The sequence below is a fragment of the Equus caballus genome, chromosome 5 (assembly GCF_041296265.1).
Source record: "Equus caballus isolate H_3958 breed thoroughbred chromosome 5, TB-T2T, whole genome shotgun sequence".
In the NCBI taxonomy this organism is placed as follows: Eukaryota; Metazoa; Chordata; class Mammalia; order Perissodactyla; family Equidae; genus Equus; species Equus caballus.
The window spans coordinates 790,522-814,161 of record NC_091688.1 but is presented as its reverse complement, the minus strand read 5'-3'; the positions used below and the strand labels follow the sequence as shown (position 1 = coordinate 814,161).

Here is a 23,640-nt window from a genome sequence, read left to right as displayed (position 1 = left end):
ATGTTAAGGAGAAGGCCAAATCGCATGCTGCTTGGGTGTTTCAGCAATATCAAGTTTCTATAAAAATTTCTGAAGATGTCTTCTTAGTTCCTACACTTATCTCACCAAGAATGGGGAACAGGCATTTTGCAGAGGTGCGTGGGCCACGCCCACATTTGGAGTAGCACTGATTTAGGTCAGGGGAAGGCAGACAGCTTGGGTACCTTCCCCTTTCCCAAGGAAGTTCTCAGCCAGTTGGACAGCTTGATCTGGAAGATGATGCCAGCCACTGCCCTGTCCACTGAGGCTTAACTCTCACCCCAACTCCACAGTCTGACCTCTGTGAGGGCTCAGCCCCAGGCACTGAGCCCCACTCAGCGCTCGAGGGGTGTCAACAGTGGACTGGGCCATCCGTCCCCTGCCCCTGTGGGAAGCCCTGGGTGGGTCCACTACTTTACCCGTATCACTTCTCTGCATCCTTGTAACCACCCAGGGAGCTGAGCATGCATTATCCCCATTTCACTGGTGAGAGCCCTGAGGTTCAGAAAGATAAATAACTAGCTCAAGTCCCACAGTCAGTGAGAGGCAAGCCTAATGAGGCTCCTGACACACCAGAGCCTGGCTCCCCCACCGCACCGTCACTCCTCTCTGAGATGGCACGGTTTCCATCTGAGTCAGCCATGGCAGACATCAGGAAAGGGCAATGTGCCTTGTGGGGCATTCCTGGAGGCCCCAGTAGCTGGGGAGTTAGAATTGCTGTAGGAAGGACTAGAGCTTGTTAGTAGGAAAACACCAGGAAACCCACCTTTCTGCCCACAGGAAAACCCAGCCCTATCTGACAGGCGCAGGCTGCACCTGCCCTGCTTGGTCTAGGATAGAGATGTTCTTGCCCAGAAGGCTTGTGGGGCCCACTGCCACCCTGTGAAACGCCACAGTGTTCCACCAATTAGGGAAACCAGGACTCTGCTGGGTGTTGCTATGGCAACGAGATAGGCTGCCATGGGAACAGGACAACCCACCCACCCCCATCTCTGGCCTGAAACTGTCCTCCAGGATCTCTCAAGTTATGAACGCTGCTGTGAGCTCGTGTCCTGCATGGCATGACAGGGACTGCTATAGGTATTTGGAAGGGCATTTCATCCCCTAAACCTCCCAGGGTGTGTCCTCGTACCTCTGGGAGAGGATTCACAAACTCGACCCCGACTCTGTTGAGTGAGCTCTTCCGCTCCCTGGACCAGTCCTTTCTCTGGTGAAGACTGCGTGGGAAGAGGCTGTCGGGTCTCTGAAGTCTGCGCTTAGCCAGCCTAATTTTACAAATTTCCCTATGCTCCCCTCTAACCCTTCTTTACAGCCTTAAGTTTAGGGAGACAGCAGCTTTACCTGTGCACACCTCTACATGTGTACACGTGCGTGCTTGTGGATGTGTGTGTGTGTGTGTTGCTTCAGGGGCGGGAGAGTGACACATGTTCTCTCATATAAGAAGCAGGCCTGTTTGTGTGTGAGAGGGATAAACATGAGAAACTGTGTGTATGTTCACATCCGTGAGTCTGTGTGGCTCTGTGTGTGGCATGGGCGCTCTTTCGGCATTTCGGGCCCTATCAGCTGGGCCTGCTCCCCGAGCCCTGCAGGATCTCTGTGCTAGCTGACTCAGAGGCCTGCTTCAGCAGGAAGCAGGTGGGGAGCTGGGTCTGCCTGTGCCATGCCTCTTGTCCCAGGACTGCTGCGTGCGAGACCCCAGGCTTTGCAGTTCTTGGCCCCCTGTCTTGGGGAGAGACGGGTGTCTCCATGGGACAAAGGGATCCTTGGTTTTGTGAGGCTCCCAGCCTGACTCTGAACCTGCTCCCCAGATTAGAGGGAGGGTGCAGGGCAGGTTGGAGGCTGTGAGGGGCTGTAAACATTATTAGCCCCAGGGACTCCCACCCATCTCTCCAGACTTTCCAGGTGGGCTCGGAGAGCTGGGGGACCAGAGCCCCAATACTTGGAAACAGTGGGGCTGCCTAGGAGAGCTCAAATCCTGGGAGCCTTCCTGGGAACTCCGGACAATTCCCAAGGGGCAAGAAACCGGGAGGGCCTGGGCATCTCTCGCTGGAGGAAGGGGAAATGGGAGTCTCTTTCCAGGTCCCACCCCTTTTGGAGAGCCTGTTAAACTAGGCGGGAGATGGTCTCACACCACTATGGAAAAGAGTTGGGGTGTGGGGCGGAAGGGGTGCAGAGAGATTTCTGCCTCTAGCATCACTCTTACTACATTGACGAGCAAGTTTCACTCCCTGCAACGTGCAAGCACAGGGGTCCCCATTTCATCCTCACAACAACTGCCTGAGGGGGCAACATCATCCCCATTGTATAGAAAGGAAAACTGAGGCTCCGAGAGGTTAAGTGGTGTGCCCACGTCACATCACTGGAAAGTTACAGAGCCAAGAGCAGACTCCCACACTCTAACCACAGATGCCGTAGTCGTCCTACATACTAGCCTTCCCCTTTTCTCTGGTCCTGCTGTGTGGCAGAGCCAACCCTTTTCCTGAATGATTTGTCTTGGGAAGCAGGTCTGGCAGCCGTGTAACTCCACCCCAATCCCTTTCCAGACTTCTTTAATGGCAACACCGGGGAAGTCACCAATCCCCAGGGCAGGCCTCCTCCCCTCGGACCTCCTGCCAGGGCCCAAGCGTCTGAATCTTCACCGTCGGTCTCCTTCTCTCTCTGGAAGCAGCTTCCCCAGATCCAGACTTGGTCACAGGGAGGTGAAGGACGTCAAGTCGAGGAGACTTAGTGTGCCCTTCCTCACCTTCAGTGCCTTCTTCCGTTTTAAAGACATCGGAGCCCCACAGGTTTCAGTGCTCGGCCCAGAGCAGGCAGCCTGGGCACAGGACACAAGAAACAGCCCCCACCCCACATCCACTACCTTCTCAGGGTCGACTTCTCAGAGCCTACGGTTTCTCTATTATCTGTCCAATATAGTCTCAACAACTGTCGCTTCGACATATGACTGCCACGAAATGTCACAAAGCACCACTTTGACACACTTATGAGTGAGGCGCTTCCTGAGCCCCTTAAGATGACAAAGGAACAAGAGAGGTAGAAACTCTCAAGGACAAAGAGAAGGGAGAGGGACCCCCAGCAGATGAGAAGTGACAACCAGATCTTCCAAACGGAAATTAGATGGAGGGCTTGGGTGGATGACGGAAGCTACAGCCTCAGAGCCAGCAACGGGGGTTACTAAGGGGACATGATGGGTTCAGCCCAGGACCAGGTCTCGGTGCCTGGATGTGTCTGGGATAAATGTGGACTGAAAACAGCAGGACTGGCTGCAAATCTGAACATGGAGAAGTTAGACTTCCTACGTCCACTCTCCCCAGCCAGCACAGCCAGGCTACCCGCTACCCCGCCGGGAAGAGGCTGGAGGCTTCCTCTCTTGAGGACTCAGTAGAAACCTCCAGCCATGGAGACACAAGCACATGAGGATGGGGATAAAGAGAGTTGCTAAGAAGAGAGGGACAGTCTGAAAGTCTGCCTGGGCGAGCCCCCAGTCCTGTCCCAATCCCTTCCCAGAATGCAGGCAGCAAGGTACCGCCTCCCCAGACCCCAAGTGAGAGATGGAGGCCCCAAAGAAAAGACCACCAGATCTGACATTGGAGCGTACCTGTCTTAGTCCCTTCGGGCTGCTACTACAAAAAAAGTCACACGCTGGGTGGCTTATAAACAACAGAAATTTATTTCTCACAGTCCTGGAGGCTAGAAGTCCAAGATCCAGGTTCAGTGCTTGGTGAGAGCCTGCTTCCTGGTTCACAGCCTTCTTGTCCTCATGTGGCACAAGGGAAGAGGGAGCTCTCTGGGGTCTCTTTTATAAGGACACTGATCCCATTCATGAGGCTCCACCCTCAGGACCTGGTCACCTACAGAAGCCCTCACCTCCAAATACCGTTGCACTGGGGGGTAGGTTTCCACGTATGGTTTAGGGGGACACAGACATTCAGCCTGTGGCTCAGAGACCCTACCTAGAATAAGGTGCACCAGCCCTGCCCTTGCACACAGAATTTCTAGGCCCCTCTGCCCCTCTTTCTCTTCACCATGAGTGGAGAGCCGAGGAGCCCCAGGAGTCTGAAGAAGACCTCCAGTTTGGAAGAGAAGACCAAAGCGAACAAACACAGAAAAGAAAACCATCATTTTTAAAAAACTAGTCTGTAATGGATATCTCAGGGGCATAAGACAAAAGTTTGCCTCCATAAACAAGGAGTGGATGCCATAAACACAAGAATAATCAAAGAATCCAAAAGGGCTCTTGGAAGTTAAAAAGATAGGAGAAAAAAAATTTTTTTCCTTTTCCTCCCAAAGCCCCCCAGTACATAGTTGTGTAGTTTTAGTTGTGGGTCCTTCTAGTTGTGGCATGTGGGACGCAGCCTCAGCGTGGGCTGACGAGCGGTGCCATGTCCGTGCTCAGGATTCGAACCAGCGAAACCCTGGGCTGCCGAAGCAGAGCACGTGAAATTAACCACTCAGCCACGGAGCCAGCCCTGGGAGAAAAAAATTTTAAAGAAATAAAAGAGGGGCTGGCCCGTGGCCGAGTGGTTAGGTTGATGTGCCCTGCTTCGGCAGCCCAGGGTTTGCCAGTTCACATCCTGGGTGAGGACATGGCACCGCTCGTCAAGCCACGCTGAGGTGGCGGCCCACATGCCACAACTAGAAGGACCCACAACTAAAAATATACAGCTGCGTACCGGGGGGCTTTTGGGAGAAAAAGGAAAAAATAAAATCTTTAAAAAAAAAAATAATAGGAAAGAGGGAGAGAAGAGAGGGAGGGAGGGGCCAATTTTGTGGGGAGTGCATTCTTGGGAGGCAGCCTCTTTCTCTAACAGCCCTCCCCCACCCCAGCTCTACTTCTGCTAGGGACACTCTTAGCACAAACAACCTCCCAGCAGAACACTGTGGCTGCATCAACCCCCCAACCACACGCACACTCCACTGAGCTGTTCTCTGTCACGCCCTTCTCTGAAGAGGGACCTTCCAGTTTAAGCTTTTCTGCTAATAAAACAGACCTCTGGTGCCATAGGGGGAAAAGCAGTTTGTGAGTGTCTGGCTTGTGTGCCACAGGATGTGGTGTCTGTTCCTACCGCGTTGGGTGCATCTCATTTTAGGGAGACCCCTTCGACCAGGCTCTCCCACCAGTATCCCCTTGCCAATCCTCCCCTCCCCCCAGACCCCTGCAGCTCCCAGGACCCGTGTGACCTGCCTTCAGTTTTCTTGGGTCACCCCTAGAGCAGGCCTCAGGTTGGGGTCACCTCAACCCCCTGGCTGAATTCCTGTTCCCCCAAGGTCCCTGGAACGAGCAGCCAAGGACGCCTGGTTCTCTCCACCCCCGCCCAAGGTTCTCCTGATCCCCAATGCCTTCCCCAGAGTTCTCCAAGTAATTACTCCTCCGGGAGGGTCCACCCACACGAGGCAGCCCTGGCTATTATTAAACTCTTTCCTTCCCTCCCAAGGCCCCAGCTGCTCATCTCTGCTGAGTGCTCATCTCTGCTGAGCTCAGTGCCCCATCTGATTGAAAAATTCCTCTGAGGAGCCAGCTGGGGCCCTCTAGGGATGGGAGCTAAGCACGATGCAGGGGGAGGGCAGGTGGAAGAAAGACATGGCCATTTTTCATCCTTTCTGCTGCTTCCTCATTCACTTTGTATGAACAGAAGCAGGACCAGCCCAAAGATGTTTAGCTCCTCAATGCTAAGCCTCAATAAGTCCGATTTCCACCTTTTTACCGCCTTCCCCAGGGTGGTAGTCACGGCAAGAGTTTCCCACTAAAGCAGCGATGGGCAGGAATACACCCAGGCCCATGTGCCAGCAGCGTGAACCAGGCTTTTCTGCTGCCAGCCTTATCTCCCTCCACCCTTTACCTCCGCTCGCCGTCCCCAGCCGTGGTCACAATACCTGAATCTCTTTGAGATCTTTATCATGGAGCGAAGTGGGGTTTGGGGCCATTATGAGAGAAACCCTGAGCACCACTTGTCTCCTGAGAGATCCCAGCCCGCCCCCCAAGCCGCGCCCCAGCTCTCCGCACCACACCGAGAGGACAGGACCAGGCGCCGAGGGATTTATATTTCCCTGGACTGGTTCTCACGTCCTGGGGCTGCCCCACTGGGAAAGGGCAGGTATGAGCAACCCTTCGCTCTGCCTCTGTCAGCTCCACTTCCCGCGACCTCCAGCTGACGCAGCCTGGGGCCCAGACGTGGGATCCTGGGGAGTCTGTGAGAAAACCTGGACCCCTGGGCTGACGGGGCTTGGGAGATAACCTGATATGGGTCCCTGCCCTCTCTGCTTTCCATCCCACAGCCCAGGGCACTGGACGGCCCAAGTTCAGACAAAAGAGACTCTCCTGGTGGCCCCACGCTCCTTCTGGATTATCCCCACCGACGGTGGGAATGGAATAGGTCAGGCTGCCTGGCAGGGAGTCAGGACACAGAGCGCACAGAGACCAGAGCTGGCTGTCCAGGCTGGGAGTTTGCTGCCTGGTGGGGCGCTCACTCTCATCAGGCAATGCTGACTGCTAGACAGTTTTTCCTTAGGATGGAACTAAAACAGGATTCTTTCTCCCTGCCGCTCTGCACAGGCCTTGGTTCTACTCAGGAGGGCTGTACAGATAGGCCTGGCTCTGCCTCCCTTGCAAAATCCTTCAAGGGCCTTATGACCCCTGGGGCTTCTCTCTCCCCAGTAAGCTTCTGCAGAGCCCTCGACAGACCTTAGGGACTTGGTTTCAGGATCCCTGCTCATTCCGATTCCAGGCCACGAGGAGTCGTGCTTGGATGTGGTGCCTGATCTGTGGTCTCAGGAGCTTGGGCCCACAGGAGCTGAGAAGGGAGGCTGAGAGGAGCCATGAAGGGAGCAAGGAATGGCTGCCACTCCCCCAGCCTCTGAGCTGGAGTGATCAGGAGAAACAAGAGACTGTGGTTTCTGGACCCTGTTAACCTCTTAGAAGTTACCTCCTTGCCTCTCCTGTGGTCCCCTGAAACTCCTGTTTACAGTCTGACAGCAGCCTCCCACTGTTGTGAGGCTCTCTCCTGGTAAGCTCATTCACACTTCTGGTTCACACTCGTATCCCATGCTGGTCTCAGGGCAGCAGGTGGATGTGCTGCCCACACTGGCAGGAGGCGGGGATGTGAGGAGGGAGGCACTTTTGGTAGGAGAGGTCTAGATGTGTTGGCTGGACGCCCGGCTCTGCCTTTGCCGTAGAAGAGTCCTGAATGTTAACCTGGAATGTCTGTCAGGGCCCTCCTGCCGTATGCAGGATGCCCCATCTCAGCTGGGTGTGGGCTTGTGGGGTGGGGAAAAATCCCCTTTCTGCCCTTCTTGTGTTCTTATGGCGGGACTAATAATAAAATGACACAAGCCCAGATTAATAGGAGAAAAACCCATTTTAATACATATGTGCTGGAGATCGTAAACAGTGCTCGGAGAGTAGACAAAGTGGGCAATGGCTACCTCTTTTACACAAAGAAGCAGCGAGTTGGTGAAGAATGATGGGACAAAGAAACTTAGGTTTGGGGTACGTAAACAGTGAGGAGTTTAATGAGAGTTGAGGCTCGAGAGGGTAAATTAGCAGGTTGTTACGCAGCTTCTCGGCCCTGAATCCCTGGCCCTGGAGACCAGGAGGCAGGGAGAGCGCCCTCCACATGGGAGACCGACTTCCTGCTTTCAGGGGCACAGAGACAGGAGGGTCAGAATGGCCTTTTTGCATCTCAAGAAACTTTAATTCAAAATAATCAATATGCTATGGCTGGATATTTTGGGGTGGCCTGCCCTGGCCCCAACAGGCTTTAAAAAGCTCCTCCCCACAGAAAGCTATGTGGGGCTGGCAGCACTCCCTGCAGCTCAGCCACAGCTCAACACCTCTCTGTTTTGAATCCCATTGGCTCTGCCAGGCATCTCGGACACCCACAGCCACGAAGAGGGGCCGGGAGTCGCCAGGAGGAGTGCTCCGTTTGTCCTTCTCTAAGCTCTCTGAAGCCTCAGCTTCCTGTCTGAACAGCAGGAATGAGAGAGAGTGCCCCCTTCCTGGGACTGCTGAGAAGGAAACGCATTCATATTCAGAGGACGTCTGAGCATCGCAGGTGCCCAGTAAACGGCACTGGTCACTCTGTTCTGACAGCAGCCTCCAGGCTGGCCCCGTCTCCCGGCTGACTCTCTCCCTGTTCCTTGCTCCTTCTGCTGCAGGGCTGGGGAGAGGGCAGGGGAGGAAGGGGTGGCCAGTCACCTGCCCTGGCTGTGATAGGTCACAATCTTGTCAGGGCCTGTTGGTAGGAAAGGAGACATCATCTCTGTCAAGCCACTGTCCTGAGGTTCCTGACCGACTCTCCAGCAGCAGAGGGCCTCAGGGTGCGGAGAAGTGAGATGCTAGGGCAGGGCAGCCCACCGCCTTGGCAGCTGGACCCCCATGTAACACAGGATATGATGCAGGGGGGATGCAAGGCCCCACTCTGCACTTACCAGCTGTGAATTAGGACACATTACTTCCCCCAGCTTTCGGTTTCCTCCCGTGTTAGAGGGATACCAGCCTGCTCAGCTCCCAGGACCAATGTGGACACTGGGAGAAGAATGCCCTCCTCTCAGGCCCTTGCTTTCTGCCCCGGACCTTCCCTCCCTCACTCACTGTCACTACTGGACTTGCAGGTCCCGCCTTATCATCTATCAAAGACTTTGGCTTCTGACTTACAACTTCCGTCCACCCCGTGCCCTCTGGGTCCTCCTGGATGACATCACCATCCACGCAGATGGTGACCTGGCCAGCACCCTGGCCTCTCAGCTCCCTGAGTGCCCTCTTTGCAATGGCCTTACCCCTGCTCCACTTCAGCCATCCACCCTCACATCCTGCTCTGGATTTGCCATCACTTGTAACTCTTCCACCTCCAAAAAGACTGTCTCAAAGTCCCCCTCCCGACCAGCTCTTTGCCCCCCAGCTTTGGGCTTCAGCTCTTCCCACCCCTGCTGCTCTTTCTTCCCGTGCGTCCGTGCTCTCTGCTTCCTTCAGTTCATCCTCCATCCTGTCTTGACTTCTCTCCCTCATCCGCCTTCTGGTCCACAGTCTATCCTTCAACAACGTTTTTGCTAGAACGCTGAATCCCTTTGTCCCTCATCTTTGATCCCCACATCTGGCATCACCGCAGGCCTGGATGAAGCCCCTCATGTTTTTTCCCTGCACCCTAGCAGCCAAGCACTGGGGGTGGAAGGAGAGTCAGAGAACAGGGCAGACCGGCATCATCTCCAGCCATTAAATGTCTTAATTCCTCCCAGAAATCCTCTTAGTTTCCTTGGCCAGCTTCTTCCTACTTTCTATAGTTATTTTAGACATTCTCCATTTTCCTCGTGGCTCCAAACCCCCTCCTATCCCCAACGCCCAGTGGTCCAAGGCCCAGAGGTCCTTACTCCCTATTTGTCTGAGAAAATAACAGTCACCAGACAGAAAGTCCCTCAGCTACCACGACAGAGCACATGTCCTGCCTTCCTGTCTTCCTCTCCTGCCCGCCGGTCCACCTGTGTGCTCCTGCCCCTCAGGAATCCTACTGTCTTGAGTATCCCTTCCTTTCAATGGAATCCTTTCTATGCCTTTAAATATATTCAACTCCTTCCTGTCATTAGAAACAAAGGGAGGAGGGAAGGAGAAAGAGGAAGGAGAGAGGGAGGGAGAAAGGGAGGAGGGAGGGAGAAAGGGAGGAGGGAGGGAGAAAGGGAGGAGGAAGGGGATAGAGACGGGAGCGGGGAGGGAGAGAGGAGAGGAGAAGAGAAGAGAAGGGAAGAGAAAAAAGGAAGAAGAAGGAAAGGGAGGGAGGAGAGAAGAGAGAGAAAACCCCTCTTTGGTCCTCATTCCCCTCCAGCTGTCACCCTCTTCCCCCTTCCTTACAGCCCAGTTTCTGGAAATCACTGCCTATACCGTACTGCCTTCATCTCCCTACTTCCCGTCATTCCTTCACCCATCCCTGTCTGGATTCCTGTCCCTCTGCAGCACCAAAACAGCTCCCAGTAACAGCACCAATGGCTGCACATCCACCTTTTAACTCACATCTTACCCGACCCTGCAGCAACATCCACCCTTGCTCACTATCCTCCCTTAGCTGCTCTCCTCCTCCAGCCTCAGCGATGACTACTGGTTTCCTCCTGCCTCTCCGGCATCTCCATTTTGTTCTCCTCCGCAGACTCCTCCTCCACCGCTGACCCATGAAAGCTTGGAGTCCTGGGCCTTCTTGCTCTCTACCCTCTCCCTAACTACTTCCATTCATACTGTGGCATTAACTACCAATTGCAAATAACACATAAATCTTTCACCTAGGTCCACATATACACCCGCCATTTAGTGCCACCCCTGGGATTTCTCAAGGGAACCCCACACTCGAAGATCCTCAAACTCATGATCTCCCCAACTCTCTTACCCTCTGGAACCCTGGCTCTCTTCCACAGCACCCCATGACTCACCAGCATCTAGAAACCTCCGTCTCCCTCACTCCCATATGCAACCCATCAGCAAATCCTGTGGATTTTATTTCCTGCATTTCTCTCAGATCCATCCGGTCTTCTCCATCTCCACCAGCCTTCCTCCCCTCGCACAAGTTGGTTCCAGTGTCGTGGTTTCCTAACTGGTACGTGCCACGTGGTTCCGGACCATTCCCAAGTCCTTGCTAAGCCACAGTGGAACTAGAGCGTCCTTGCAAAGCACATCTAATCACATCATTATTCCCTTCATAGCCTGTTTACCCAGTGCTCAGAGCAATGGCTTCCAGAACCTTTATGGCTTGCCACCCAAGTCCGCTGTGGAACGAGTTCTGGGTTATACTGCCTAAATTCACAGCCATACTCCACCACTATTGTCAGCGTGACCTGAAGTAACTTACTTTCCGCAGCCTCCCATATTTCAGTTTTCTGTCTTGTGAGATGGAGTAAAAACAGTACTACCTTACACGGTTGTCGTGAGAATTAAATGCATTAAGCACTTAGAATGGTGCCTGGCCCATAATAAGCGTTCGATAAGTGTTAGCTCTTATCTTCCTCTGCCCTCCCCAGTCTCATCTCCCACTCCACCCCTCTCATCTCTGTCTGGCCACATTGGCTTTCTTTTGGGTCCTTATTTTCCCCATGCTCCCTCTCCCCACAGGGCCTTTACACGTGCTGTCTCCATTGGGATTCTCTTTCTTTCCTCTTCAGCTACTCACTTCCTGCCCATGTAGCTTCAGATCACAGCTCAGGTGTAACTCCCTTGGGGAACCCATCCTGGAGTTCCCGGCCTGGGGCTGCTCATCGTTATCATGTTACATTTATGTTGTGATGGTAACAATCCATCTCTCCTTCAGGACGAGGGCTCCACAAGAGCAGAAACTTTATTTTTGCCACTTTTGTAACTCCAGCATCTAGCAAAGTATCTGACAAATAACAAATGCTCAATGAATATTCGCTAATGAATGAAAGAGGAGAAGAAGAGCACAGGGTGACAGGAACACTTCGTAAATATTCATTCAGTCTTGCAAGACAGGTCTCCCGCTGTGAGAGGTTCTGAAGTTTCCCTTGCCCTCAGATACCTCCACCACTGCCAAGAGCAGGGCCCGAGCATTCTCCAGCGAGAATTTACACCAAACCACTAAATTCTCCATCATTTGCAGAGATGCCATCATATCACGGGTGCATTAGCCAACATATTGGCAACAGAGCCGAGCTCCTCTGATTGAGTCTTGACTGCCCAGAGCTGACACAGAGAGCGGCACCCGAAGGCACAGAACTGAGAAGACGAGGTGTCCAAGCAGGAAGGCACCCCAGGGGCCACTAGCCATCTGCTTCCTTACACAGATTTAGGAACTGAGGCCCAGACGGGGCCGGGAGGGCTCTACCGTCATACAGCAAGATTGTGGCGGAGTCAGAACTAGAACCCAGGTCCCTGACAGCTAGCTCAGAGCTCTGCACACTGCCCCTCACAGGTCACGCGTTCACGCATTTGATGAGTGTTGAGCACCACTTTGGGCAAGAGGCAGGTGCCCGCATACGCAAATAACGCTCCTGCAGCACGGCTGGTCCCTGCTCTCACGGAAAGGCTCCTCTGCACTCTGTGAGAGCCCACCGCAGAAAGCAGTTGATTCCGGGCTGCGTCAGGGCCTGCTTCATGGAGGCGGGTGGTATTTGAAGTGGGCCCTGAAGAATGAGCACGGAGAAGCCGGGGGAGGCCATCCCAGGCTGAATAAATAGCACCCATCCCGGGATTTAGGGGCAGGTGTGTGGGGAACTGCCCCAGACTGCTTATAAACCACAAGGAAAAGGGAAGGGGACAGAGACAGGGCCCCGAAGGAGTTAGGGCCAAGTGGAAAGAGGAGGAGGAGGTGGAAAACCAGCTGCCCTCCTCCTTCTGCAAAAGCCTCCCGAAGCCCCTGAGGGCTGCCCTTCCCTCACACCAATACCAGGTCGGTGAGGATGGACGCGCACCCCTGCCGCAGCTCCCTGCTTCCTGAGGGCTGCATCAGCAGTCTCTTCTCCTGACAAGCTATGGTGCACTTTCCCATAAACAACTGCTGCTGGCAGAGGGTTGGAGGCAGGCATCAGGGAGGCCTCTGGGTCTGGCTCTGCCAGGGAACAAGCCAGGAGGAGTGACCCATGTTCCAGATGGGAACACTGAGATGCAGCCTGGGAGAAGCCCGTCAGGGGCACAGCCAAGGTTAATACAGAGGATGGAGCTTCGAGGGCATGGGGAGTGGAGTCCAGCTGGGGGTTGGAAACCTAGGTTCTATGCCTATCTCAGCCCCGACCTTCTTCCTGAGCAGAGCTGTTTCTCATCAGCCCCTTCCCCCTCCGGGGGTCACAGGGCCAGGCTGGGACGAGGCTGCTAGCGTCACTGGACACAGCATTGCTTTCCCACAGCCTCCTTCCTCTGGCTCCCCTGCTCTGTGGCGGAAACCTGGTCACCCTTCACCCACCTAGCTCAGCCCCACGGCGGGATTTATTACTGGCTGTCCTGCCGTATGCCCCAGGGTAATAAATCAGGGCAAAGCAGACTCACAAGCATCCTAAGTGTGGAGCGTATAAAAGGAGGAGGGCCTGGGAGCCATGAGGCTTCGGTGGATCTCAGAGAGAGCCGGGACCCAGGTGTGGCATGAACCAACGGAGCAGAATGCCCCGCTGGGGACTCCTGCTGGTGCTCTGGGGCTCCTACGCCTTCGGGCTTCCTGCGGACACTGGCGCCTTCAGACGGTAACTGGGGCCCAGAGAGGGTGGCAGGGGCACAGGGGTTCCCACCTTCCTAACACCCCCAGCTTTCAGACATGGGATGTCATCCAGTCCTCACAACTAGCTGGGCAGGGAGGTATGGTCCCATTGAGAGAGGTCCGGTGACTCCAGCGTCACACAGGCAATAGTGGCACTAGTCAGGCCTGGAAGCCGTGTTTTTGATCCCTGCCCCGAGCTCTCGCTTCCTGCACAGATCACCATGCTAGGCACCATGGGGAACGCAGACATCATTTAGACATGCCCCTTGCCCTCAAGCCCTGATTATTAAGAAGAGCATTAAGTCTGGCAGGAGGAAGCACGACATGGGGTTAAATGCAAGGCTGCTAGAGGTGAATTGTCCGGGTTTAAACTCGGCTCCCCTAGTAGGCAGATTAGCTCTGGAAACACAGGCAAGTTACTTCACCTCTCCAGGTCTCAGTTTACCATTTTTAAAACAAGGAGAATAGGCGCCAACTTCATAGAGCTGCTCTGAAGACTCAATGAGATAACTGAGGGGAAGGCCTCAGCCTGAGGCGGTGGGCTGCGCAGGGAGGCCTGTCGCCAACCCTGAAAGAAGGGGCAGCCCAAAGGAGAGAGAGACCTGACTGCCACCCACATTGTGCCACGCCCTGTGGGGACCAGCGGCTCCTTGAGGCTGCAGAAGGGGAGAGGCAGCAGGGAGAGAGCCCCGTGGAAAAGGGGTGTCAGTCTGGGGAGGGCAGATGGCGCCAGAAGAGCTGAAGGTGAGAGGGCAGGTCTTAATAACAGTGAGAGCCGCTAAGCCTGTGAAACACTTAGGACTTCACAGATCTCATCTCCAGTCATCCTCCCAACAACCCAACAGTCCCAGGTTACGGATGAGGACCCTGAGGCCAGGGAGGCCTCGTGAGAGGGGCTGAGGCTCCACACACACCAGGCCCTTTGTTCCCAAAGCCTCTCTCCCCTGCTCCAAGGCCCCCCCCCCCCCCCCAGAGTCACGGCTGGGCTGGGGGCGGGGTGAGAGGGCAGGCGCTTCCTGGCAGCATGGGGCTGAGGAGCCCCCCAGGGGAAAGGCAGATCAAGGGGAAGTCACTCTCCCCTGTTCTCTTCAAACAGAAAAGGGAGCTGGGCCAGGGTGGGGAGGGAGGGAGCCTTCTGAAACAGTCACAGGAATGGTGCCACCTGCTGTGTGCGGAGCACCACAAGGCCGCTCTCATGTGTCTGGGAGATCTGAACACAGGACCCCATTCTCAAGGTGCTTTCATGCCTTTTACACACACGATTTACGTTGATCGGGCGCGGGGCCCCTCGTGAATCTGTAGTGATTCTCCGAGGTAGGTGCTACCTTTAAGTCCATTTTTACAGAGGAGTTCATGGGGGCTCAGAAAAGCCTCAGAGAGGTTAGGTAAGTTGCTCAGAATCACACAGGTGGTGCGGGATTCAAGCAGGTCCCCACAACCACTATGCCCTCACCAGCAGACAGCACCACATCCCTGAGCATTAGCCATGCAGTGCTGGCTGTGAGCACCCAGGAGCCAAAGCAAAGGTGAGGCCAGCGTGAACGGGAGTGCATGGCGAGCTTCCAGGAGGAGGCGGTGCGTGCCGCTCTTTGAAGGATGAAAGAACTGGAGGGAGGGGGGAAGTGACTTTCTGCAAGGAGATGGGTAAAGGTTAAGGTCCAGAGCGGGGGCTGCTCTGAGTAACTAGTGGAAAAGGCACCCTCTTTGGGGCCAAGCCTTCTCTGCTCCTCCATCTTCCCACCTGTAAGATGAGAATAATAACATTACCCACCTCATGGGATGGCCGAGAACCAAGTAAGATATAATTGTGAGAATACTTTGTCAACAGTGATATGAATGTCAAACTGTGAGATGAATCTGACAAGTTATTTCCATTAAAATATTACACTGACAGGCACGAAAGTTGCATTCGTGTTCCCGGCTGTCACGGGACATAGATGCAGGGGGAGTGACAAGGAAAGGACAGTGAAAGGACAGGGGCACGAGAACTGAGAAGAAGGCAGGTTGTCCACAAACTGGGCTGCAATCCTGGGACCCTCCCCCAGCCAACAGCTAGGGAAACCTTCCTCCAGGCTTCAGCAAACGGCCTTCAGGGGGCCCAGGGCCCCCCATATGGGGAACAGGGCCGGATACACTGTTTTGAATCCCCGATCCATCATGTGTGAGTCACCTCGTCCCCATGAGCCTCAGTTTGCTCATCGTAGAGCAACGGCGACAGCTGGCTGCAGGGTTGTTGTGAGGGTTACATGGGGTGTGAACAGTGTTTGGCGCCCCGTAGGCTGTGAGTTTCCCAGTTTCTTTAATGGTGCCTCCCAAAGGCCTCAGGACAAGAAGCCGAGGGACTGGGACTTAGGCTCAAGAAGGCACATCTTTCCAAGGACAGGGTGCACAGGTGCTCTGGAGATGCCAGCCTCTCTCCCTGCCCACCCAGTTGGGTTGGTCCGCTCCACTCCGCAGCCCTCGGGCATCCCAGAGCCCCAGCAGGCTGCTGCGGGCACCTGCTGCCACCTACAGGCCCCGCATGGCACTGCCTCCTCCCGCACAGCCTCGAGGGGGGCGCTCCCAGCGTTCAGCTCCTCAGAGGGGAAGCCAATGCGTGTCTCCTCACCTGCTGGAACTCCGTGAGGCAATGACGATCTTTATCTTTACGTCTCTAGTATCCAGTGCGGTGTGAGCACAGTTTGTGTTCAACTTGTGATTACAGAATAGATGAAGGAATGAGTGAATGAACACCTGGCCTCAGCTCACAGTGGTAGGGATCAAAATGAGACATCGGCAGGCAGTTAGTTGAGAGTCACTGAATGCCAGCACAGGTGACTCAAGGAGGCTTGGGGATTTTCCTTCAGAGGCCTGAGGGCGCAGGAGTGATTCTTAGCTGCCTGGGCTGAGTTAGGGAGGCTTGTATTAGAAGCTTCAGGGACACTGCTATTGTTATGGGTGAGTACAGAGCTCCTCTATTTTTTCTTCCTCCATCCTGGGCCAGGATCTTCCTCAGGAAAATGCCCTCGGTCCGAGAAAGCCTGAGGGAGCGAGGCGTGGACGTGAGCAGGATCGGCGCCGAGTGGAGCCAGTTCACCAAAAGACTCTCGCGAGACAACAGCACCTCCCCCGTGGTCCTCACCAACTACCTGGACGTGAGGACCCCGCTCTGCCCCGGCACCGCTCTTGGGCCGAAGGCTTTCTTTGCTCTTTCCATGCTGTCTTTGACCAAGGAGCACTAAGCAGCCTACAGCACTCCCATTTTACAGCTGGAAGCCTGAGGCACTGGAGGCGGGAGGGAACCCAGAGGCAGAGTTCAGTCTGGAGCTCGGGCATCCGGCTCTGGTGTCACGGGTCGGCAGGAGGGGTGTTCGGCCTCAGGTGCAGGTTTCTGGGACCAGGCTCAGTGCAGACTGGCTGCGTGCTACTCCAGTGGTTCCTCAAGGGGTGGGCAGCTTCCTGCTTCATTCCCAGCATTTTAATTTTGCCCCCTTGTCTCACTTCCTGGGAAGTCACAAGACAGTGCCAAGCCTCCCACCCAGGCCCTGCTGGAAAATGGAAACCCAGAGAGGATATAAGATCTACCTAATCTCTCCTGAGTGGCAACAGGGCTATCAGGCACGACCCCACGCTCCCCAAGCTCCTCCAGCCGCCTCTGTCCTTTCACCCCTACAGACCCAGTACTACGGCGAGATCGGCATTGGCACCCCACCCCAGACCTTCAAAGTCATCTTTGACACAGGCTCGGCCAACCTCTGGGTGCCCTCCACCAAGTGCAGCCCTCTCTACGCAGCCTGTGGTGAGCCCCAGGACCTGCCTGCCTTCCCCCGAGCCCCCGCCGTGCCACACTCAGGCAGTCCTGCCCCACACGCAGCTAAGTCTGTCCTGCTCCCGTTTGAGCTGTTTTCTCTCTGCCTCTACTTCCACTGCCCCTGAAAGGAGAGAGGAAAATGGTCCCCATTTTCCTGATATGGCCACCAAGGTAGGAAAGCAAGCTTCAGGAGCCCACAGCCCACAAGGCCATTTCGCAGCCTTCCCGAGACTGAGAAGGGCCTGAATTCTCAGACCCATCCAAGGCACTCGTGCTCTTCCATCCCTATCCTTAGTCAACAAGCTTTTATTGAGTGCTTACTGTGGCCAGAATCTTCTCCCCATCCCAGTGTTGGGAATTACTTTAAAACGCTTCATTTGAGACAAAATTCTCAGACATATGGGCACATAACAGGGGCCCAAGAAACACAGTCCGTGATTGATGAAATGCATTTTCTGAGCCTCCAACCTCAGGGCCACCCCACCCCTGAACCTAAGTCCTCAGTCACACAAGCCATACCCACAAGGCGCCTGCCTCCGAGCCACCCTGCTGGGCCGCTCTTGGACAGACCTGAGCCTGTGTCTTTCTGCCAGAGATTCACAGCCTCTACGACTCCTCGGAATCCTCCAGCTACATGGAGAATGGAACGGAATTCACCATCCGCTACGGATCCGGGAAAGTCAAAGGTTTCCTGAGCCAGGACATGGTGACTGTAAGTAGGACTGCCCGGGGCCATTTGACTCCCTGCCTTTCGTGTCCCCAGACCTCTCCTGCACCTCAGGGCCCATACATGGGGAAGGCTCAGTGCAGCCCACCCTGGAGCCTGGGGATTTGAGGAACACCCTGCTGTCCCACCTCTCGCTAGAGCCACAAAGCAGCAGCACGTGGCACGGGGCACACCTGAGCTCCTGGCTCAATGCTGGGTGACTTATGGAGGCTTTCACATCTAACTCACATGCAGGGCTTGTCCCGAGCCCCACAGCCTCCAGTCAAGTAACCCAGCTGAGGTCACCCAGCTCTGACTGGCTCCTAACCAGACCCTAGACTGAAATCAGGGTCAGAGTCAGGGTCAGGGCTATCGTTGACATCATCGTCAGGGTTAGTTTTAGGGTCAGGCATAGGTTTGTTAAAAAAATAAAATTCAACTGAGTAAATCAGAAGATCTAATTGGCTTTATTAAATGATTCCTGCATCAGGCAGCACCTCATCTGGCACGCAGACAGATACTTGGAGAAGGTACACAGCGTGAAAGGCTTTCATAGTAAGGAGGATGAGTCAAAGACAGGAACTCAGCAGCAAGGAAAAAATGAAAGTTCATTGGAGGAAAGTAAAAGTTCAGGTGACCACAGCTTCTCATTGGCTGAGCTGCAGCATTTTCCATTGGCTGGGCTTGTTGCTGGGCAACAAGGAAGTCTTCCTTCTGTGGGAGCAGTAAAGTAGTTGCACGTCCTGTTTGGGAGAGCAAGGTACTCTCATCCTGTTGGGGTCAGTAACAGAGGTCTTCCTGTTGGGGTCAGCAACTGACACTTTCTGTTGGGGTAACTGAGGAGGAGTGGCAGGGTGTGGGATCTCCCTCTAAGAGGCCTTCCAGACTCTGGTTTTAGTTGAGCTTTCCTTTATTAATTTTCATAGGTTTTAAGGTCATAGTTGAGGTTGGACCTGTCTCTGACTCCTCCCCATTCTGGGGTTTCTCTAGCCCTGCTCTGTGAGAGTTAGGGGAGGGATGCCCATAGAACCTGGAAGAAATAGGTATGAACTTACTTCTCCCCTTGTCTGTGAAATCAGGGGGAAAGGAGCATCGGGGGCTGGCCTGGCTATGCTGAAGAAATCCTTAGCCCATAACGGGGTGGGGGACTCAGGCCCAGTCCTGCCACTGTGAAAGCTGGGCCATTGCGGAGGGGGAATGGGAGCTCCTGGCATCTTTTCTGCTCCTGCTTGGCAGTACCACCTTCTCAGCTTCTGCCCCTTCCAGTCACTGAGCAACCCCAGTTCTCTCTGGACCCCACAGCCTAGATGCATATCAGGAGAGAAGATATCTGTGGGGTTGATGAACTGGTCTTACCCTAAAATGCGACACCCTGGAGCATATGTGCCCCTGGGGCCCCCAGTGGGGAAGATCCTGGTCGGGGGTGGGCAGTGAGCTTGGTCTCCCCAGTCCTTCCTCCCACAGGTGGGCGGAATCACAGTGACGCAGACGTTTGCAGAGGTTACGGAGCTGCCCTTGATACCCTTCATGCTGGCCAAGTTTGATGGGGTTCTGGGCATGGGCTTCCCTGCACAGGCCGTCGGTGGGGTCACCCCCGTCTTTGACCACATCCTCTCCCAGAGGGTGCTAAAGGAAGACGTCTTCTCTGTCTACTACAGCAGGTGGGCCTGGGCCTCCAGGGGCTGAGGCAGGGAAAGCGGGGAGGCAGGCCAGCTGGGAGAGCAGGAGCGCTCGGGCCAGGTGTGTTCCCGGGCTCTTCCGCCCTGATGTAGAGCTGCACCGTACAATGTGGAAGCCACTACTTACATGTAAATTAATTAAAGTTAAGCAAAATTAGGCATTCAATTCCTTAGCCTCACGAGCACATTTCCAGTGGTCAGCAACCACAGTGGCTATTGGCTACCATATCAGATAGTACGGACACAGAACATTGGCATTACTGCGCAGCCTCAGGTAGACAGCACTGCTCTAGAACAAGAGGACAGTGCAGGGTAGGGGGATGGGAAGGAGGCACTGCTGTCACCTAGGGACCCTGCCTGTGAGGGCCCATGGCTCCTCCCACACAGTGACAGCCAACTTCGTTCATTCATTCATTGGTGAATTTGCTCACTCATTGATTCAACAAACATTGGGTGCTTATGTGCCAAGCACTCTGCGAGGCTCTGGGTGCCGCCATGAATGCAGCGTGTGAGACAGAGTGTCTGTGCACACAGAGCCTGCAGTCTACAGGGGAAACAAGAAGCGTGTGAGCAACAGCAGTGGGCACAGGGCTGAGGCCCATGGGTACTTTCCAACTCTAGGCTGAGCTTATGGGCAGCTCCGCCAGCCCTGGGGAAACCGTCGTCAGCAGCTGAGCAGGGCTATGATCTGCTCTGAGCTGCTGGGTTTAGAAAGACGGCCTGAGCTGGAGAGGAGGAATGATAAGGGTAAGAACATGAGGCCAGTGGCAGTGAGGATGCAGGGGACGGTCGAAGTCCAGAGAGATCGCAGAGGTCAAAGGGAGAGGAGCGTCTGGTTTGGTGAGAGAAAGGGAGGCACTGAGAAAACGCCCCGGCTTGGCTCTGCCGTCAGGGGCAGTCTGGCAAGAGCTGTTGCAGAGGGGAGCAAGGCCAGCCGGCAGGCAGTGAAAAGGCAGATGCAGCCTGCTCTGAGAAATTCAACAGGGAAGGGGATGTCAGGTGGAGGCGCAGGCAGAGAAGCAGAGAAAAGAAGGGTGGGTGTTTTTAAATGCTAGAGGATGCTTGCAGGTGAGGGAGGAAGTCAATGGAAAGCAAGAGACTGAAAATGGAAAAAAGAGGAGATCATTGAGGGCCCAGGAGCCTGGAGGCCATGGCAGGGAGGGGCATCCAGCACACAGGAAGTGGGGGGGCCCTTGTTGAGGAGAGGGCCTGCCTCTTCCTTTGCCCTAGGCCGGGAAGGAGGGAACATCCCGAGAGATCTTGAAGTGTTGGGCTAGCCCAAGCACACACGTACTGGATTTGCAAAAATGCAATTAACTGCACTTGCACAAATAACATGTACACACCTACACACCCGTGCACAATGGTGCATGGAATCAGGCCTCCTATTACGAGTGCTGGAAAACCCCACCTCTCTCTCTTACGCACACGCACACACACGCTCTGGAAACCAGCCCTAAGATAGGCCCTGAGCTGTGGGAGGCATCGTGCAGCCTGGAGGAGAGGAAAGCAAGGGGGATCAGCTTCAGACTGGGCACCAGGAGCCCTCGCTCCAATCCTCCATCACCCCACTCACCACCTGGGTGACTTCAGGCAGGTGACTTCACTTCTTGGTGATGACGCCATTGCCTGAAGGGTAACAAGGGTGCATAACACCCACCTGCCAGACCAGAAGCTGGTGAGGCTCACCGGAAACAAAGGCTTCCTTTCTGCTGTGTCTCTTTCTTTGCAGAAATTCCAAGTAAGGAGAAACCCCCCTCACGGTCCTGACCCTCCAGAGCACCTGGCCCAGAATCATACACGGCACTCGCCCAAAACTCACCTCAGCAGGCCCAGGCTCTGCGGATGCTGAAGTTCTCCCCCCCACCCCCACTTCCTGCCCCTGCCCACCCCCACCCAGCAGCTCCCCAGACTCCCCTCCCACGCACCTGCTCAACCCGCAGCAACCGGAACCCAAGTGGGGGGGCGGGGCATGGCGATTTGCCTCTTGTTTGCATTCTACTGGCTGTCTCTGTGCCTGTTCCTTTTCTGTGACCTCTCTGGGGATGCTCTATTCCGCATGGTTGGACTGTCCTGGAACCACCCCTGGCTGGGCTTGGGGAGGAGCAGGAAAGATAAGGTGGTGTGCTCTGCAGATTCCCAGCCTTGCCCTCCCTGCCCCCCTTCCTCTGCCACACCCTGCACCCTGCCCAACTTCCCCTGTCGCTAGGGTCTTTGGGTCTCAGAGGTTATGGGTCTCCAAGAGCCTCTGATCTTCCCTTTAGGAATTCCCACTTGCTAGGGGGAGAGATTGTGCTGGGAGGCAGCGACCCCCAGTATTACCAAGGGAACTTCCACTACGTGAGCGTCAGCAAGACTGACTCCTGGCAGATCAAAATGAAAGGGTCAGGAATCCTCAACCCTCTCCCCTCTCCAAAAACGCTGCTGCCTGGGGGCGGGGGAGCAGGGAGGGCAGCTCCTCTCTCCTGACGCAGCCACTTCTTAAGGCACAGCCAACATTTGCTCTCTGCCTGCTCTGTCTGGGGATGGGAACAGAGATATGAGGAACAGAGGGGAGGGGGCCTCCTGAGAGTAGGTGGGGGGGTCACTAAGCCATGCGCTGAGGGAGGGGGGCAGCACCTTTCCTCCTCCAGCACATGCCTTACCTGTCCTCCAGTGCATCACTGGACCACCGGCATGGCTTCCCCTCACTGGCCTGGCGTCAGGAAAGTTATGCAGCCTGGTGGTGCCCCATCAGCCCTCCCTGTCTGTCTGTCTGTCTGACTGTGGTCTCCCCCAGGGTATCTGTGAGGTCGGCCACCTTACTCTGTGAGGAGGGCTGCATGGTAGTGGTGGATACTGGCGCATCCTACATCTCGGGTCCCACCAGCTCCCTGAGGCTGCTCATGGAGACCCTGGGGGCCAAGGAGCTGAGCTCAGATGAAGTAAGAAGCTTGGGGGGGGCGGGGGGGGGGGCAGGCCAGGGATTAGGGGAGCACCACCTGGTCCAGGCCCTGAAATGACCCCAGGCAGCATTAGGTCCCAAATGAGGCCATTTTGGGCTTTCCCCTCTTCATCTCTCACACTCTTCTCCCCAGGGAGGGGGCATGCACCCAGCCCTCTCCAGAGAAGGGCCCAGGCCACAAGCACAGGGCTACGTCTGCTGGGGGACTTCCCACACTCAAAGACGCTCCCTCTACCCTCCCCCCAGTATGTCGTGAACTGTAACCAAGTGCCCACACTCCCTGACATCTCCTTCCACCTCGGAGGAAGAGCCTACACGCTTACCAGCGCAGACTACGTATTACAGGTGAGGCCCGGGCCTGCCCTCAGTGACAGGGAGGACGGGTGGGCGGGGGCCCTCAAAAAGGGACAAGTCATCATGCACAGATTGCACGCTACCTCACTGGTTCTCAAACGTGGCTGCATGTTAGAGTCACCTGGGAGCTTTTAAAAGTCCCACTAACAAGCCACTTCCCCTACTTCTTAACTCAGAACCTCTGGGCGTGGCACCTGGGCATCAGAGTTTTCAAAACTCCCCAGGTGACTGCAATGTGCAGTCAAGCGTGGGAATCATGTGCTCATCCCCTTGTCTCCGGGTTCTCATCAAACGCCCCCAGGAATGCTGTGCTTCTGTCTTATCCCCTTTCATACCCAGCAGACTTAGCGCAATGAAGTGAAGGCCTAGGGTCAGAGCTCTGCCAGACTGTAAGCTCTTGAAGGTAGCGCTGTACCCAATGCATTGTCTGCCCGGTGTCTAGCTCAGCGCCTGCATCCAGGAGGCATGCGACCCACAGCGGGTTGAAAGGGCCAGGATGCGATGGAGGCCCACGGCAGATGGGGGGCGGGGACAATGCTGAGGACAGCTGCTGGGCTCAGGCGAGGTGGAGGGAGAATGGTTATGTGCTGGGCAGTGAGGAAACCCTCTTCCTTCCTGCCAGGATCCCTACAGTAATGATGATCTGTGCACACTGGCCCTCCACGGTCTAGATGTCCCACCACCCACCGGGCCTGTCTGGGTCCTGGGCGCCAGCTTCATTCGCAAGTTCTACACGGAGTTTGATCGGCATAACAATCGCATTGGCTTTGCCTTGGCCCGCTGAGGCCCTCTGCTGCCCAGGCGGGCCTTGCCCTCAGCCCTAGCCCAGAGCCAGAGCACTCTCTGGGAACCCCCTGCCTAGCTTGCGCCCTCATGCAGGAGCCCAGGGCGTGGGGCTCCTCCCCACCACTTCCCCTGTTCACATCACCAGCTCTTCCTGGCTTTCAAGACAAACAGAATAAAAACTTCATGTTCAC

At 55.3% G+C, this 23,640-nt stretch overlaps 1 protein-coding gene and 1 long non-coding RNA gene across 3 annotated transcripts; one reads left to right on the top strand and one right to left on the bottom strand.

Moving 5' to 3' along the window:
- Window positions 1-13,040: 13,040 nt before the first annotated feature.
- REN (renin) lies at window positions 13,041-23,640 on the top strand. The gene is made up of 10 exons (XM_023640328.2): window positions 13,041-13,176; window positions 16,174-16,324; window positions 16,845-16,968; window positions 17,574-17,692; window positions 19,151-19,347; window positions 21,098-21,106; window positions 21,630-21,749; window positions 22,145-22,289; window positions 22,556-22,654; window positions 23,286-23,640. Exons 1-10 carry the CDS (start codon window positions 13,079-13,081, stop codon window positions 23,445-23,447), a joined length of 1,224 nt encoding a protein of 407 aa, XP_023496096.1. The 5' UTR covers window positions 13,041-13,078; the 3' UTR covers window positions 23,448-23,640.
- LOC102149035 (uncharacterized) lies at window positions 18,131-21,228 on the bottom strand. 2 transcript variants are annotated; one of them, XR_290215.4, is made up of 3 exons: window positions 21,188-21,228; window positions 19,043-19,484; window positions 18,131-18,429 (listed from the first exon to the last, which is right to left on the bottom strand). It is a non-coding gene; the product is annotated as an uncharacterized lncRNA (long non-coding RNA). The 2 variants fall into 2 exon arrangements; XR_011438409.1 differs by lacking the exon at window positions 21,188-21,228 and having other exon boundaries at window positions 18,131-18,457; window positions 19,043-19,312.

Bases quoted from the DNA above. Each gene is read 5' to 3' on its own strand.
- REN (XM_023640328.2), top strand. From the start codon at position 13,079: ATGAACCAACGGAGCAGAATGCCCCGCTGGGGACTCCTGCTGGTGCTC. The intron at 13,177-16,173 runs GTAACTGGGGCC...ATCCTGGGCCAG, and splicing joins GACACTGGCGCCTTCAGACG to GATCTTCCTCAGGAAAATGC. The intron at 22,655-23,285 runs GTGAGGCCCGGG...CCTTCCTGCCAG, and splicing joins GCGCAGACTACGTATTACAG to GATCCCTACAGTAATGATGA.